We start from the raw sequence: 16,503 nt of genomic DNA on the forward strand, positions 1-16,503 counted from the left end.
TAACTACATGCTGTTACAAGCTCATTGACAAAAGCTTGGACTCAAGTACTGTTCTCTGTTTTATCTATGAAACCTTTTAAGGAAGAAGATATGGCTTTTAATTATTTTAAAACTGCTTTTCATCTATAGGAATATCTTCAATCTCTATTTAACCAACTGCAATAAACAATTAGTTACTTTTTCTACCAAAAAAAAGGCAAGGCATAGCCCTCAAAAGTTTATTTCAGGTATAAAAATCAGTCAACAAAGTACCTACAGTTTTTACTTTCAGTATAAAGGTTTAAACAGATAAAAAGAATCAAATACCACAATTATGAAAAAATATGATTCAATTCAAAATTTTGAACAATAATGAAAAGGCACTTAAAAGAAATCCAGCAACAAATATAACTCTTATGTCACAGTGAATGTATAGTCAAATATTAGCTAACATAGTTTATAAACAAAGAAATTAATTACAGCCTGGTTAAAGTGAGCAACATAGTTTAGACAAAACTGAATTCAAACTCCCTTGACCTCAACAATCGCACTTTTATTTCAAGTGCAAAGAAAGCTGAGAGAGCGCCAAAAAACAAGGGAAGAAAACTCTTCAGCTAGACATCAGTCAACAGCATTGTGTTCAAATGCAGAATTCAGAGTTCAATTTCTGCAAGCCTTATGAAAATAAACACAATAAAACAAGGTAGCAGCATAAATACTTCATGGTATCCCCTGGCCTGTATGTTTAATTTTAGGGTTTTATTTTTGTACTCTAAGGTAAAAAAAAAAAAAAAAAAAAGCTTCTACAAAAAATAGCCTTGGTAGAAGTATGACAATCAGAGTATCATAAGTAGAAAACAAAGGTGTAATGCTTGGGAATCCACCGCAATCCCTTTCCACGAGGAATACTTTTCCATTGCCAGCAATGGAAAGCATCACAAGTAGAAGTTTTCCAGAATCAGGAAAAAAACAGATTATCACAATTTAAATGAGTTTGAGGTTTTTTTGCGTGCTTTTTTTTTTTCTTTTAAGAGTCAACTAACTCCTGTATTTAAAAAAAAAAATTCAAATATGCCAAAAAGGGATAATACATTTGACAGTGACATTTTCAGCACCAAACCTTATTTGTGCAACAAATACAGGACGTATAAGTGAAATTACAGTTATTCACAAATATAAGGCTGATAGAGAAAAAAAAACCTGCCAACATCAAGAATATATATATAATTTTTTACAATCATTCACAAATATGAAGCAAATAGAAAAAAAACATATTTTGGTATTGGCAGCTTTTTTCCAGTGATATCAAGAGAGACCTATGACACAGGAATGCTATCTAGGCTTTTGCATCTTTTTTCCAGATACATTTTCCTGTAAGTCTGAAACATCTCTTTTGAGTCTTTGATTGGAATGTGAAGAGCCTCACCATCTCCTTCCAGGATTTGTATAGCTGTATCAAGTGGAATACTGTCCTCAACTGAAAGACAGATAAAGAAGCAGGTTAATCCAAAAGTCTGGAAGTTCCTTACGACTCTAGTGCTTACACTTGTGATATTTAAGGCTTCCCCCACTATCAAAAAGGATGCCACAAACTCACTGAAACACCAATCACGTCAAATTTAACTGCATCTCCAACACATCTTTAAAGCACTAACTGGTAATGCCAGGTGTCTTTGYATGAGAGATTTCCAAAAAACATTAAGAAAGGCACAAATGGAAACACACATTTGTCAAATTAAGAGAAGAAACAAAAGAGAAAAAGTTAAAAGAATGGCAGACACTGATAGCCAAGGACACATTTAACAGCAATAAAAGACTGGTAAACACTGAAAAATGTTGCTTGCATCAAGGCCACAGCAGACTTGTAGGCAGAAGACCTGCACTCTGGTAACAAGAGGATAGCAACAAGGTTACAGCACACTGAGTGCACCATCTCTTACTGTTAGACCAACAAGAAAACAGACTATGGTTAGAAAGATACTTAAAGCAAAGAAACAAAGACAATGGGTGGCAACTTTGCCCAAGATTTACAAAAGATGAAAGGAGCAAGACTGAGGTGCAAGATGACACCATAGTAACTGTTGACCATAAAGGGTATAGAAGAACTGTCCAAAAACAATTCATCATTGCCAATCAAGAGGAACCCGGAGGACGTAGTAGCTGGCACTCCTTTTCCTCTACGTCACATAGAAGTAATTCTGCCCAGACTACTGGGACACGCGTCCCAGTAGTTGTGAGCATGGGTGCATGAGCAGACAGCGTCAACTTATTGACAAAGCCAAATAAAACAAAAATCACTTTGTTTTTATAGTCTCACACTAGGTTTTGTTACATTACTTCCTACATTTTAAAGTAGGAAGTAACAAGCTTGGGCTTTGCCTACATTTTTAACTTGTAGTCAAATACTGTCACCAGTACCACCTTTGATTCAACTGCACATGTGTATGCAGGAAAACATATTAACACATTCTTATGGTAATAAAAGTCTCCACAAATCTTTGAAACCCGCATACGTCTAGTTGATAGTATCCATTTGGGCAGCAGAACTAGTAAAGAATGAATTGAAGTATTTCATTAAGATTTGCTGGTATAAAGGAACACTTAAAACCAAGCAAAGAGTATTTAACTTTTATTTTGAAATGGATAATCACAAGTCATTTCACCTGTAGAGGTCCCTTCCAGCTTTCTTTGCTTCACTGGATCATATTTTAACCAATCTTCTTTTTTACTCTTGACACCTAAAAATAAAATTTAAAAGTTTTGTTGTTTTTTTAGAGGTTCCTATAGCACAAGCATTAGTCTCTATTTAGCATAAGTATTAACATATATATTAGCGCATGCAAGAGGAAGTCATCTCTGGGTATGAAGATGACTGCAAAGGCTTGTATGTTCAGCTTAAGGTTTTTTTTAATTTTAAAACAAATAGTGTGCAACATCTATATGCTTCACAATGCACCTGTTAAAAAACATCTAAAGATAGGGGAGAGGGAGAAGAGGAGGAAGAGGAAGGCTTTAAGCAAAGATGGCAAATGTTACAACAGACTAAGAAAGCACTGCAACAGTTAGAAAGGAGTGCACAAGATGTTTGGCCAAGCCCTCTCCCTTCCTCAATACCTCAACAGATCTCTCTCTCCTCTGTCTACCCAGCCAGATCTAAACATAACCAGGCTAATACTGAATATGAATCAGATCACCTTCAGTAACAATGCCAAGGGGATCTGTTCAATACAAACAAACCCAGCTATCTTCTACAAGTAGGTTAGAAAGCCTTCTCGTAAAGTTATTTGAGACTATAGTGTTCTAAACTGCCCTAACTTTATTCTGTAAAATTTAAGAAAAAGGAATAAAACAAAAGTTGAAGGATATTGCATTCTTTATCAGCTTAACACACAGCTAGAGCAAGAAAGGTACCTAAACAACTTCAACCTTCAACATCTACAGCCCTACATTTTCATTGTCTGTAGTTTTGTATAAAATCAACACAAAAAGAAATATTTACTTTTTTACTTGCATTGATTTCTTAACAATATAGGGAAACATTAATAATCAAGACAGATAAAAACACTAACAAATGACTCTTGGTTTTACATATCACTGTTCAACTTAAATTCAGGACTCTCAGCCTACTCTGAATTACTCAGTGTCTACACTGTTTTGAAAGTGGGAGGAAAATCATATATACATCATACCTGCCACAACAGATTTATCTCTTTCCAGGGTATTCTTTGTAGCTGAGATTTCTTCATCAGTGACTGGATTTCTGAACAGTATCTCTGGACACAGTTTAAATTCAAGTACTTGCAGTTTGTGTGATTTTTCTTCTTCTGAAAGAGAAGCCTCTCTTTTCTGATCTGGGCTATTCTGTGACACTTTGGGCTTCATGTGCCAGACAGGTCTGACAGGTGATGTCTCTAATTTGGTCAGACATATGCTTTCCTGGGCAGTACGTTTAAATGCAACTCTGTTCAGATAGTGTTTTTTTGGTTCCTTCTGAAGGTACATTTTTAATCTGTTATTTCTTCTATTTAAATATAGCAGGTTTTTATCAGAAAACATTTTCTCAGAAGACTTGTCTTTATTTTGACCATCAAGATGTCTCTCTTTGTTAGAAAAGTAGTTTTTAGAGATGGCAGATCGGCCCCTTTTTTTCTGTAGTTTAAGGACAGAGTGATCTGTTAATGAGCTCTTACGTTTCCAGCCATTTTCTCCATTTGATTTTTTAGTCTTGTCAGTATTTTTCATGTGATTATGCAAAAGCTGCTTGGAATTCTTTGCTTCAGACTGTTTTAGTCTTTCATCTTCCAACTTTGTTTTCTTAGGGTCTCTCTTTCCAATCATATTTTCTTTCCTCTTCCGTTTGTATGAACTCTCCTGTGAAGGAAGAGCTTTTATAGATTTATGCTGAGAATATTTGTGGTTTCTTGACTTTAAGTCTATATTGCCAACATTTGGGAACTTAATAGCATCAGCACGATAACTATTCAGCTTTTTATGTTTTATTTCCACTGATAATTTCGCCTTCCCTCTGATATTAACTTCTACCTCTTTTCCAAGTATGTCCTTTTGCTTCCTACAGTTCTGTTCTTCACCCGAGTTCTCTTCACAGGTTTTATTTTTATGTCCTTGAGAGACTTCAGAGTGCTTAATTTCAACAATTTCTGAGTTTTTAAATTTGTGAATGTCTGTCTTGGGTTTCACAGCCCAACCTGTTTCAGTTTTATCTTTTGAAAGGGATTCCATCTTGAAAACTCTCTCTTTCTTTTTGGGCAACATCATACTGTCTGCATCTGTACAACCAGCTTTTCCTGACAACAGTTCCTCTTTGAAGACATTCTGATAATCTTTTTTGGCAGAATGAAATTCTTTCCCTAATGAGGGGGTTCTTCTATAGATTTGCAACTCTTCCTTCCAGCTGCTTCTTTTCAATTTATCAAAGTCTTGTTTTTCAGAGAAATTAAGTGGCTTCATTTTTTCCTGTTGCGTTGCAAGTGGTTTGTATTCATCATTCACCTTCATCCTAGCTTCTTTGTTCATTACAGAGGTGTATTTGTGTACACCTTTTTTATTTTTGCCAACACCGTTTTGAAATTTTTCAGTCGGCAGGTTTCCCACTGCGCAGTTCATCTTTGTTTTGGAACCAGATTTACTATTGCTTTCCTCTCTCTCTTTAGAGCTAGCATTTTCAGCATCTGAAATTTGATGATCACTATGATTTTTCTCTGAACCAGATATTCTAGATTTACAGGAGCATTGTGGCATTGCATACTCTACAGATAACCAACCCATTAAACAACAGTAAGTTTTTTTTTCTCTTCTGGCGTTTGAGGTGTTTTCTGTTTTTTCTTTCTCTTTGCATAGGCTCTGACTAGATTGAATACTGCTTTCAAGGCTCTCTTTCTCACTTGAATCTTCTTCTGCCTGTTGACTTGTTGCTTTATGGCTTTCGCTATAGGAATGTTGGTTGTGCTCAGGAAACAGTTCTTGCATCTGTTCAGACCTTAAGAGTGTAATTTGTATCCGATCTACTGGATCAGAATTTTTGTTACAAGTTTGAGTCTCTTTTTGAGGTTGATTCTCTGTCCATTCAGCCACAGAATCATTTTGTACTGGATCTTTTGTTAGCATATCAGCACCTTCAATGCCATATGGAAACTCTTTCACAAGTTCAGTCAGCTGATTGTTTAGACATTTAATAGGTTCTCCTCCAAAAAGGTTTGTCTCCTCATCTATACTATTTTTACCGGACGTGTCATCTTGTTTACTGCTGTCTCTTGTAACAGGGAACATGTTTGTTTCAGCAGTTACACCGATTGATGGACCTTGAGAGTTCTGAGTTAACTCCTGGTTTATACTAGCAAGAATTTCCAAATCATTTTCAGGATGCTTGCAAGATGCATTTACTGACATTTTCTGTTCTGAGGTAGAAAGTGTTTTAGGAGAACTTCCACTGCTTGCTTTCTCAGAACTGCTAACTGTGATACCATCCAAAATCTTATCTGCTTTACTCATGCAGTCTGACAACTCTTCCAATGTCGTCCGCAGAAAGTCCTCCCCTTGGAGAACGTTCTCTCTCAATTCTGGTTCATCTTTATTCAAGTCCAGCTGTTGCTCCTTTTGCTTTGGGTCAGATGCATTATCTTCTAATGAGCTACCATTATTTGAGCTACCATTATTTAATATATTTGTCCCAGGGGCTGAGCTGAACATACTTGCTATTTGTGGATTATAAAATATATCACCTTCAACAAGAGAACATACACTAGAAATACGAAACACATCTTCCAACACCGCTGTGGGAGTACTTCCTGGCTCTAACACAGCTTGCTGGTCTTTATGGTCTCTTACACCTTCTTGAAAGATTTGACTAGAAGAATTCACACCCAATTCAGGAAGAGAAGACTCATCTGGTAACCCAAGCTGCAGATTTTCTCTGGCATCTTGCACAGATTTGCTAACTTGCCTTTGTTTTTTATCATATGCATCACTTGCACTCACACTGTTTTTAACTATTCCATTTCCATCAGCTGATTTGGTCTGCTGCAAATCTAAGTCCACTTTCTGTACTGGAACACAGTCATCAGGTGATGAAGGAGCAGTTTCTATTGTTCCTTTATCAGTATTTACCACAGTTAAAACAGTTTTCGCTTCTTCTTGCAAGCTACATATACTTCCTGCTTCAATCACTGGATAGGTTATACCTGTAGATGTTGGAAATTTGTTTGCCTCTTCACTCTGTGTTCTCTGTTTAGAAAGTACTAAAGGAGAGACAACTGCAACTTGAAGTTCAAAACTTTTTATCAAATTGGAACACAACGTATCATGTTTTTGTCCTACGGAAACAGTTGTTAAAGGCAAAACTGCTTCATTTGTACTAACTGAAACATCATTTTGTTCTCTATTACTTGTTGTGTTTTGAGTGTAAGGTAACAGTGACATTGGATTTGCTGTGGGGCTTTCATTTGATGGGCTACTTTGAACATTCACAGGTTCTGAAGCATGTTTTCTCCACAAGCCAAGGCATGCAGTTAGCTCTTCCACAGAGTAAGTACAATTGTTCTGTTCAGAACACGTATTTTCAGTAAATGGTGGGTTTTTTTGGGCTACCTCATTCTGAAAATTAGTTTCATCAGACCCCATTGCTTCTGATACAGGAGGGTTTGTGTGAACTATAAATGCCTGCTCACCTTTCAAACTTTCTGCATTCTTCTCAGTAGTATCTTTTAATAAGCTTCCATCTGAGCCCGTTAAATTTACCAGTGGTTTTTCATTACAAAGGAGACTTGCCAGTATTTTATCTGCAGTAGCCCCAGCTCTCTTCTCTTTCAAAATATTTGTGCTGCTTAACACAAACTGAAGAAATGATGAGTTCCCAGGGTTGGCTGGTATGTTCTTTCCTATAATTTTGAAAGGGTTATCAGTTTGACTATAGCATGAAGTATTGTTAGAGGATGTCAAAGGTTTTTGAGAAGAGGTCACGGTTGACACATCCTTTTGTTCCAAGATGGGAGCTCTCTCAGGATTATTTAATTGAGCTGGGAGTTTACTCTGAGCTGGAATGGGAAGGGAGCTCAATGAAAAGCTTCCCGGCTCCATCTGATGATTACTTTGAGTCATTGCTAATCCTCTGTTGTCAACACTGGTCGTGCTTTTGTCATTTCTTTCTTCAGGAGAAGAGTTAAGAATCGGGTGTTGCTGACTCCCTGTCCTCACCATTTCAGACAGGGAAGGTGCTTCATTTTGATTGGGCACGTGGAGAAGAAAATTAGGGAGAGTATTTTGATAACACGGAGTAAGAGTGGAAGTACTTTTGTCACGTTCTGAAGCAGCTAAGAGCTTTTTCTTATAATGAAACATCCTTTCAAGTAGGAGACATTTTTTTTTAATAGAAAGCAGCTTATGAGCTTCCCAAGCTAGTCTGTCCTTTGTAATTTTTGTTCCACCTTCTGTTGATGAAAGCATTTGAGAATTAATAGTCACATTCATTAAATTAGTAGTCTGGCTTTCTTGAACTGAAGCAGTATCATTCAGTGGCTTTGAAGCTGCCACTGAAGGAACAGTTGCTATTTCTTGCACAATATTATACAGTTCTTTGGAAATGCCAGTAGATGGTGTAGACATTTCACTAAAAGGCTGATTTGCTGTCACATTTCCACTCAAATTACAGACATTTCTACCTGATTGACTGACTTCTCCAGACTGCTGTTTCTGCCAGTATTGCTGAGCACTGTTAAAACAAGAAGCATTTTTTTGATCTGATGGGTGCTTCTGATGGTTTAGGGTACATCCATTAGACACATTTTGAACTGCCTGTTGAACACCTAGCAAAGATTGTGCTGCAGCTCTTGAATCACAGCTGGCAGGCAACAAAGATGGTGCAGAACATCCATTATGAGTTTCCAATCCCATCTGACTTGGTACATATTGTTGCAGTGGTACATTTACAGTAGCATTTTGACTCTGTGAGTGTGAAACTTGAAACTGATTACTGGGATAATATATTTGGTTTTGGACATGTTGTCCAGATGTACCAAGGGACAAAGAACTATTCTGGGAATGAGCATACTGACTGGATGACTGGTTAATGGGTACTGGAATGCCTTGAGAAGAAGCAGGGACATTCATGTTATATAGTGGTGGGCACCCCGCCTTTGAAGTATTAATGCATTCACGATTACTTTGATACAACATTGTAGTTCTCATAGAATTAAGCTGTGATACTTGCGGCCGCACAGTATAACCATTTGTGGCGACATACTGATTCTGGGGTTCCCGAGGTATGTTCTGTACATTATTTCCAGAGTTCATTCGAGAAAGTAAGGGAGCTAACTTCCTACGGGAATAAACATGTGCCTTAGAGTTTCGCCAAAGATCCTGAGTTATCTGTGTCTGCACACGGGATGCCTGATTAGGAGGTCTTGTTGCTAACGGTACATGGGAAGGTGGACACCGATCAACTGAATATTCTGAGGTAGTAAATCCATTGCCAGCTACAGATGCTCCTGAAAAGGCCTGGTCTGAATTCTTGTATCCTTCAGCATTTACAGGAGTGAAAGCAACATTTATATTGCTAATTGGCAGATACATCATTTGGTTATTTCCAGTATAACTGCATGCATTCTCAGAAGGATAGGCATTTGCTTGAGGAAAAGCATGTGCATTAGAAAGCACCTGAGTAAAACACGCATCTTGACTTTGCAAGTTATTCTGTGCATCAGTATTCTGGAGTGGTCCTACATTCCAGTCCATCTTTTCTAGATTTCTTTTTCTTCAGTCCAAAACCAAATTCTAAAAAATAAAATCAAACTTAGATCTATTTCCGATTTCACTTACCGACAAGTAATTTATTGTGCATTATGAACAGAACTGTTCAACTTAAACTGCTAGACCCAACAGCAACCTGATTGGCCCATCCTGTGGCTATCAATGTTGTCAATGTCAAGTTGAGTAAATTAGAACGCAATGAAGTTGAGTGGCAACAAGCAATTCTATTGACTGTCTAGTGAATAACAGAATCCTCAAATTATTCTGCTAATCCTATTATCATTCAGCTTCTTAATTTAATGATTGCTGTGTTTACCTTCTCATCCCAAAATGATGGAAAAACAATGTATTCGTATACCAGATGCTACAATAAGCAATGCTTAAGCCCTGAGCATAAGCACCTACAGAATATATCACAGGTATGCCTCCAAATATGACAAAATACAACAAAAGGAAGGAGAAGATGAATGTGGGCTCAGTAAAGATCTCTCATAATACTGTATCCTGCTCATTTTTATTTTACATGTCATTTTCTCCTCCCTGAAATTTGGGCAGTTACTAATTTGAGACTCACGAGTCTGGCTCTAGTTAACAACAGGTAACTACAGCAAACCATTCCTAATTTTGTGACATAGCATTAAGTTACTCAGCAGGCCAAAAGCATGAAGCATGTAGATAGCATCACAAGGCATCCCCAGGAGGTGACAAGGTTGCAGACCTCTACCTCTTGATGTGTTATATTCCATAACTTACATATTTAGACCAGGACATTGATTACTAGCAAGCCCAACTAGATGAGCATGTTACCTCTGAATGACCTCTGAAAATTGTTAGAGCCAGCTTCTTCAGGCCAAACACTATTTCAGGATTCCAAATCAGAAAGCATAAAAGCAACAACACTACCTACAAGCAGGAATATTGTTTTTATCTTGGTAAGTTCCTCTCAGTACAGTCAAACCCACCTATGCCAAAAAGAACATCCCTTCATGCAGAGTGCTAGACTTAATTTCTAAACAAAATATTTCAGGTAATTTCTCATAGGTCACCCAAAGTTCCTGACTCTCTTTCATGGGCTCTCATAGATTTTAAGTGCCCTCTGATTTCAAACTCAGCATTAGAAGCAYAACCCAGATATAGCCTGTAAGACCGATGAAGTTAAATCCTTCTGGTTGATTGCTCAGGTATTATTATCAAGATTCATTCAAAGATAGCTGTATCACCTTTCACCCTCTCCTTTACTTTCTCTACTCTCAAATTATATCGATACAAAATAAAATAGAGAAATGAAGTCACAAATGAAACTGTAAAAAACAAGAAAAACAAAACAACAAAACAACAAAAAGCCCAACAACACCCACACGACAACAGCACAAATCATCCAATTTCAACAACAACACTGAAGCAATACTTACAGTGATGTATGAATCTTAGATGAGAACACAGGCTTTTGTATCCAAGGTAAAAATTTCAGACTGCCAATATTACACTGGATATTTCCTGAAAAAATAATCAGGGGATAAAATAATCACCTCATTGACTTAGGTAGTTGCTGAAGCAATTTGAAACATTCAAACATCTAAATTATATTTCTGGAGTGTATAAACAAGACTAAAATACTAGCTAGTAGTAATTATAAAATCCTGGTTAGACAAACAAAAATAAAAATGTTGACCACATGCAAAGACAACTTAGTCTATCAAACCTAAACAAATCAGTTAGGAGTAAAATTCAATTCTTGTCACTATCAAAATGTATAGATGAGGAACACAAGCTTAGTTTATCATTATTAGCTGGATTAAGACAATGTTAAGTTTGCAATTGTGTTCACAGCCTAAAAATACCATATATAACTTTAATACAGCAAAATATAAATAAAGTGATGTTCAGCAGAAAGCACTTCTCTTAGAAGAACTTTTGAGAAGATCAATATCAGAATGAGCCTCCAAAAGTTAAAAAGACTATTCTTCATAAATGCCTATGTCATTCTTCCTTCACCTGCTACATTCTCTTCTTGGCCACTGAAGTCTCAAAAACCGTCAACAACTACTAAACTGGCCACTGCCAATTTTTCATTGAAGGTACATAGAAAGGGAAAGGAGAGACACCAAATGAATGTAGGAGTAGTAGAACAACCCTTAGACAAATCTCCTGTTATTTAACTAAAGCCCCTATGCCTAGGCTTTTCTATCAGATAATCTGTTTTAGGCGTGTCCCTGGCCTGTATTTCATGTAATCCTCCCAAATCACTCTTCAAAGACATCTCACTTTCTATGTGCTATGTGTGTTGTTAGGTGTCTTCTACCTCTGTGTATTCCAAGTGTCAGCTAGCACTGTTAACAGTATCCCAGCAACAAGAGATGCTGGCAAAGGAGGATGCTGCTTGCCATGCTGTCTGTGGGCAGGGTGAGCGCTGTGTGATTCATAAGCAGCAAGTACAACCCAAAGGTTGGGATACCAGAATGTGGAATGGGAATATCTGGATGCTGATAGTTGAAAAAACGATTCTGACTTCTAAGACTCTCCAAATACTGCAGGAAGGTGAGACCACTAGTCCTGAAGAAAGCAAAGGTGGGGRGCAGGGGGGAATGTCTGTGCAACCTTATCACAGAGTGTGAGATTATACCCAGACAAAATTGTAGACCATTGCTGTAATTTACTAGCAAAAAAAAGAGGGAGAGATTAGGGCAATGCCTAATGTGAGCCAGTAAGTGTGTGAGATAATCAGGCAGGTAAAAGCTCTAACCCTGTTAAGGGGGCCCTTTAGCAGGAAACATTTCCCTCACTGGAGATCCAGCGCACCTGCAACCCTTATGCGTTGTGGCAGCAAGCACATGGGTCTACCAGCTGGTCAGGGTCTGCCATAGTGGCAGGGCTTCACCAGGGATTTAGTGTGCTGGTAACAACTACACTTCCGGGGTGGCAAGTGCACAGGTCTACTCAATAGTTGGGATCTTTCATGCTGGCAGTGCCTCACCAGATATCTACTGCACACAAACTTCACATCACTGCTGGGGTTTGACCATTGACCAACTTGTAAACTAGTTTGACCTTGACCAAGGTGTTTAAATGAAAAGGCAGCAGTGAGCTGCAAAGGGAGGGGACGAGGGTACTCAGCTGTGAGCATTCCTAAATCTTCAGGGACAGACCCCCTGTGTGACGGGACAAGGGGATTCATCTTTTTGCAAATATACTTAAACTGTTAAAAATCGATGACCAAATTGTTCAGCACTCACCTAAGGAGTATATGCAGAAACACTCCAATCAGCAAACAGTATTGGTCATAGAGTAGACAAAGGCCCAAGAAATTAGGCTAAGGCCAAACCCTCTGCACTCTGCTCTCTGGAAGTTGGACAAACAGTTACATGAGAAAAACAACTGCAAAAGGATTTCCTCATTTAAAAAGAAAAATCAACCTGCATGGGGCAAGACATCAAAACTCTCAGTTATGCTGAAAATTTTTTGAAAAAGGTCTTTCCTTTGGGAGCAAAAAGGTACAAATCTTAGCTCTATTACTATATGAAAAAAAGAAAATAACATCCTTTACTCATGGGGTGTTATCAGYGGTAAAATGACACTTGGAATACRCAGAGGTAGAAGACACYACTCTGGAGCAAGGTTATTAGATGTTTATTACTTTGAAATCCCTGAATCACAAGGGGAATCCCAGGTACCTTGCAGGGAAGCGATCAGGCTGTCCCAGGCACTGCAGAGCATCTGCCTACGGCGAGGTTGGGGGGGGGGGGGTTAAGGCAAAATAATTGGCTACAATATGGGGTACTGTGCATGCACTACAGATATCTGTATACCTAAAGAATTACAGCTTCCCTTGTTAACATGGGAAGCAGTAATTCTTTAGGAGTACACAAGTCCAGACTGACACCTAGCAGCACAAGTCTAAGGATCGCAACCTGCCATTTCTTATGGGTTCTGCACACCAAGTGTTTTGGCAGCTGGAATAATTGATCGGTCAGCATGCTCCTGTCTCCTCACCTATCTTCCCCTCTTTACCCACTGTTTACATGGGGTGAAAGCAGAAAGAAAATGAAGTGGTAAAGAGTTGCTTACAGGAATGGTGAATAAAGACAGAAGAGTTAAATATTCGAGGGGTAGAAGTCAGAGCTCCTGGAGAGGTTATAGCTGATGCACAATGTCCTGCTGCAGAAGCTAATCACAAGAACGTAAGAGATGGAAAATAGTCCTAGAAGCACAGTTATAAAACAAGAAAAAGCCTATACTGTGAACAGCCAGTATCTTTAAGTACCTGCACTGTTATAATAAACTAGAAGGGGCTGAAAAATGTCCCAAGATGTAGCAAAAATCTCTGATTAGAGAGAAAAATCAATGTAAAGATACAGTTCAAGCTTAAGTAATAGGTGCATGTAACCTTGAGTAATCTTAAGAGAAATGGCTTTGGTAGGTCTTTGCTTTGTTTTACAGGGCAATCCTCTGAAAAACAACCTGAAAAGAAGCAGCAAGACACAGTGATAGAATTGTTAGTTTCAGCAAAACAATGAATCCAGGAACCAGAATAGAATAACACTAAAGGAAGATGACATAGATGAGTATCGTAGGATACTCGTACCTGTTTGATAACTGAGCTTAACAGCTGTGTACGTGTTTCTAGAAGTTTACCCTATATAACGCATGATCCTAAAGAAGGTGTAAACACATTCCTTTTACAGGAAAGGAGGAGAAGATGATGGTAAAAACCTATGCATAAATATAATAACAGCTTATTTAAAATAAGGTGTAAAGTTTGTCTATTTATTATAGAGAAGACCTGGAGAGACAGAGGAATGAAAAAAAGGTGACTGAGTATTTTGGAAGCTTCTTTGAAGGAAAATATTCCAGTTTTTGGACAAAGATAACTGCTAACAATCTATTGTTATCTATTACCTTTTAATAGGTAACACAGAAACCTCAGCATCCTATTGCACTCTTATAGATACTGATCTATGTACATTATGTGTGCACATATGTATTCATATTCATGAGCATCACTTCATGTATTTACGGAAGATGCTGCACAATGGTGGGAGAGATTGCTTGCTGGCAAACTCACACAAACCCTCCTATGGGCCTAACTGCAAGGCCTTCAATATCTCTGCTACCCTCTTCAACATGTCATTAGTAAGACTAACAAGGGATTGGTAAAACAATCAACAAATGAGTAAAATAGGTAAACAATCATAGAAAGGTTATTAATCATTAATGTTATGAACAACTGGATACCATCCAGTCATGAGCCTATTGTATGTTTAAAAAAATGTTCTCCTCAGAATAGTGCCCTTAACACTGCAGGGCTGCTACATGTGAAAATACATCCAATTATAAGGCTGTTTATACTAATTGTGCTAAGAATTGTCTAACTTTAGGTAGCTGCATGTAGCGTACCTCCTGCTGACTACAACACCCTGTGGGGAGACTGATGCATCTGCTCCAGAACCCCTGCAAGGGGAGAGCAGATGTTGCTACAGCACGGCCCTACCAGCGATAGGTCTGGCACTGCGCCTGAGCCATGACATGGGGACAACTGCTGTGCTCACAGGAGGTTTGAGACATTGCTGTATAATCATACATATTACACTCAATGACCTAGTGTGTCTGTCACGCAGTCCTTACATGGGCCCCTAATTTTCTAAACAGCATTCTGTGATCCAGAGGATATTTTGAAAATGAAATATAATCATTGATAAAAACTGAAAAGCAGCATGATGTTGTAGAAATACAAGTGCTACATCAGAGTCAACATATCATCCAGACCACAAGGCAAGTAGCTAATGTAACTACTGCCTGGTGGTGGGACATCTTTGATGGCTTTAGTTCCAATGCCACTGCTATTTTACACCTATTCTTGCACCCAGTACTTCTTTTACTTATCATTACCTTTGTATTAATACTTGTGGTAGCTGTTTGGTATATGAGAGTCTTTCTAATAGCCAAAAGTCTTACCAATGTAACCTGCAAATTACAGTTTATTTAGAATATATCAGCTATGTGTGGATTGAGCGTATTGATCCTAACCAGAAGGCTATTGTATGTTGAGGAGTTAGTGAGCTGCACAACAGTTGACCAAAGTAGGCATAGGTCCATGCTGTGCACTTCACTTGACCACTGGATGAACTTAGTCAACTGTGACAGCAAAACCTGTATGTCTCTCCCACCTGGCACCTGGCGATTACACCACCTGCATGTCTTCACTTATTGTGAAGTGAAGCAGCATGTTTTCATAGAACATCCTTTTGTTTGACAGTAGACATGAGGAATAGCGCTGTTTACTTCTAAGAACATCCTTTAAAAGCTCTGAAGACCATAATGCTGGCAAACCTCACCATGGGTGAGAACTGTGCAGTGTGTCCTGCCCTGACTAGAATACTGCCCGATGCTGTACAACTCAGGGTTCCCAGCATCTGGGGGGACATAAGGTTGTCTATGATATCCCCTTTTTCCTTCTCACGTTATCTCCAGTAAATGGAATTTTAATCAATATCTTACATAGTCTGAGTGCCTTTCTTACTGGGATTCCCTAACAAACTTGCACCAGTGCCTTATACATGCATAGTTTGCTTTCATGTTCTTGTCATCCTATCAGTTGTTGCCCACCCCATGTTGCCAAGAGGGAGCTGCGTGGATTCACACACAAATGAGGAAAGAGGCACTAGCATAGGAGAGGCACTTTTTGGCAAAGTTCCCTTTTAACCATTCAGGGTTTCTGTGGGGGCTCAGTGAACTTAGCACTGAAATGAGAGTTACAACCAGTTTGGGGGGGGGTTGTTTCTTTGTTTTTTAAAGTCATCTCTCTAGCAGACAAGTTCTTCAGAAACAGACAACAGTCAGGTTGGCTTACAACTTTCAGAGCCTCTCGAGCTTTCCCTTCCATTAGAGCAAGTGTCACTGGCTCACTTGCAGCATAAGCCCCTTTGCAAGTATTTTAATCAGGCATAAAGAATGCTTCATGTCTCCCTTCTCTGTGCTCTTTAATGCGTCATTATAACCTGAAGCAGTTCGAAAGACAAAACACTGATGATCAGTTCTCCCTGATGGATCGATTTGTGATCAGAACTCATTATCCTCTCTCAGTTACAGTGCAGATACTCAAGACAGGTTTGGTGTTCTCATTAGCTGTCCTTAAATCATTTATGCAGAAACTCACAGATGCAGCAACACTGCAGCCTGTCTTAGAGAGACAAGTGTTTTACTGAAAAAAAACTGGAGACCTCTGGTGCTCAGTTTCTCTAAACTCACACAGTCAGGTGATACAAG

At 38.5% G+C, this 16,503-nt stretch overlaps 1 protein-coding gene across 2 annotated transcripts; it reads right to left on the minus strand.

Annotated features, from left to right (window-relative positions):
• Nucleotides 1-992: 992 nt before the first annotated feature.
• On the minus strand, nt 993-10,763 carry KIAA1551 (KIAA1551 ortholog). 2 transcript variants are annotated; one of them, XM_026090971.1, is made up of 4 exons: nt 10,653-10,761; nt 3,669-9,264; nt 2,643-2,717; nt 993-1,456 (listed from the first exon to the last, which is right to left on the minus strand). In XM_026090971.1, exons 2-4 carry the CDS (start codon nt 9,223-9,225, stop codon nt 1,296-1,298), a joined length of 5,793 nt encoding a protein of 1,930 aa, XP_025946756.1. In that variant the 5' UTR covers nt 9,226-9,264; nt 10,653-10,761; the 3' UTR covers nt 993-1,295. The 2 variants fall into 2 exon arrangements, with proteins under 2 accessions (XP_025946756.1, XP_025946757.1); XM_026090972.1 differs by lacking the exon at nt 2,643-2,717 and having other exon boundaries at nt 10,653-10,763.
• Nucleotides 10,764-16,503: the final 5,740 nt, after the last annotated feature.

The sequence above is a fragment of the Apteryx rowi genome, unplaced genomic scaffold, assembly GCF_003343035.1.
Source record: "Apteryx rowi isolate R43461 unplaced genomic scaffold, aptRow1 scaffold_888, whole genome shotgun sequence".
NCBI classification, from domain to species: domain Eukaryota; kingdom Metazoa; phylum Chordata; class Aves; order Apterygiformes; family Apterygidae; genus Apteryx; species Apteryx rowi.

Coding starts and splice junctions, on each gene's coding strand:
- KIAA1551 (XM_026090971.1), bottom strand. CDS start 9,225: ATGGACTGGAATGTAGGACCACTCCAGAATACTGATGCACAGAATAAC. Junction 2,718..3,668: donor AGATAAATCTGTTGTGGCAG/GTATGATGTATA, acceptor TTTTATTTTTAG/GTGTCAAGAGTAAAAAAGAA. Junction 1,457..2,642: donor GCTGGAAGGGACCTCTACAG/GTGAAATGACTT, acceptor TCTGTCTTTCAG/TTGAGGACAGTATTCCACTT.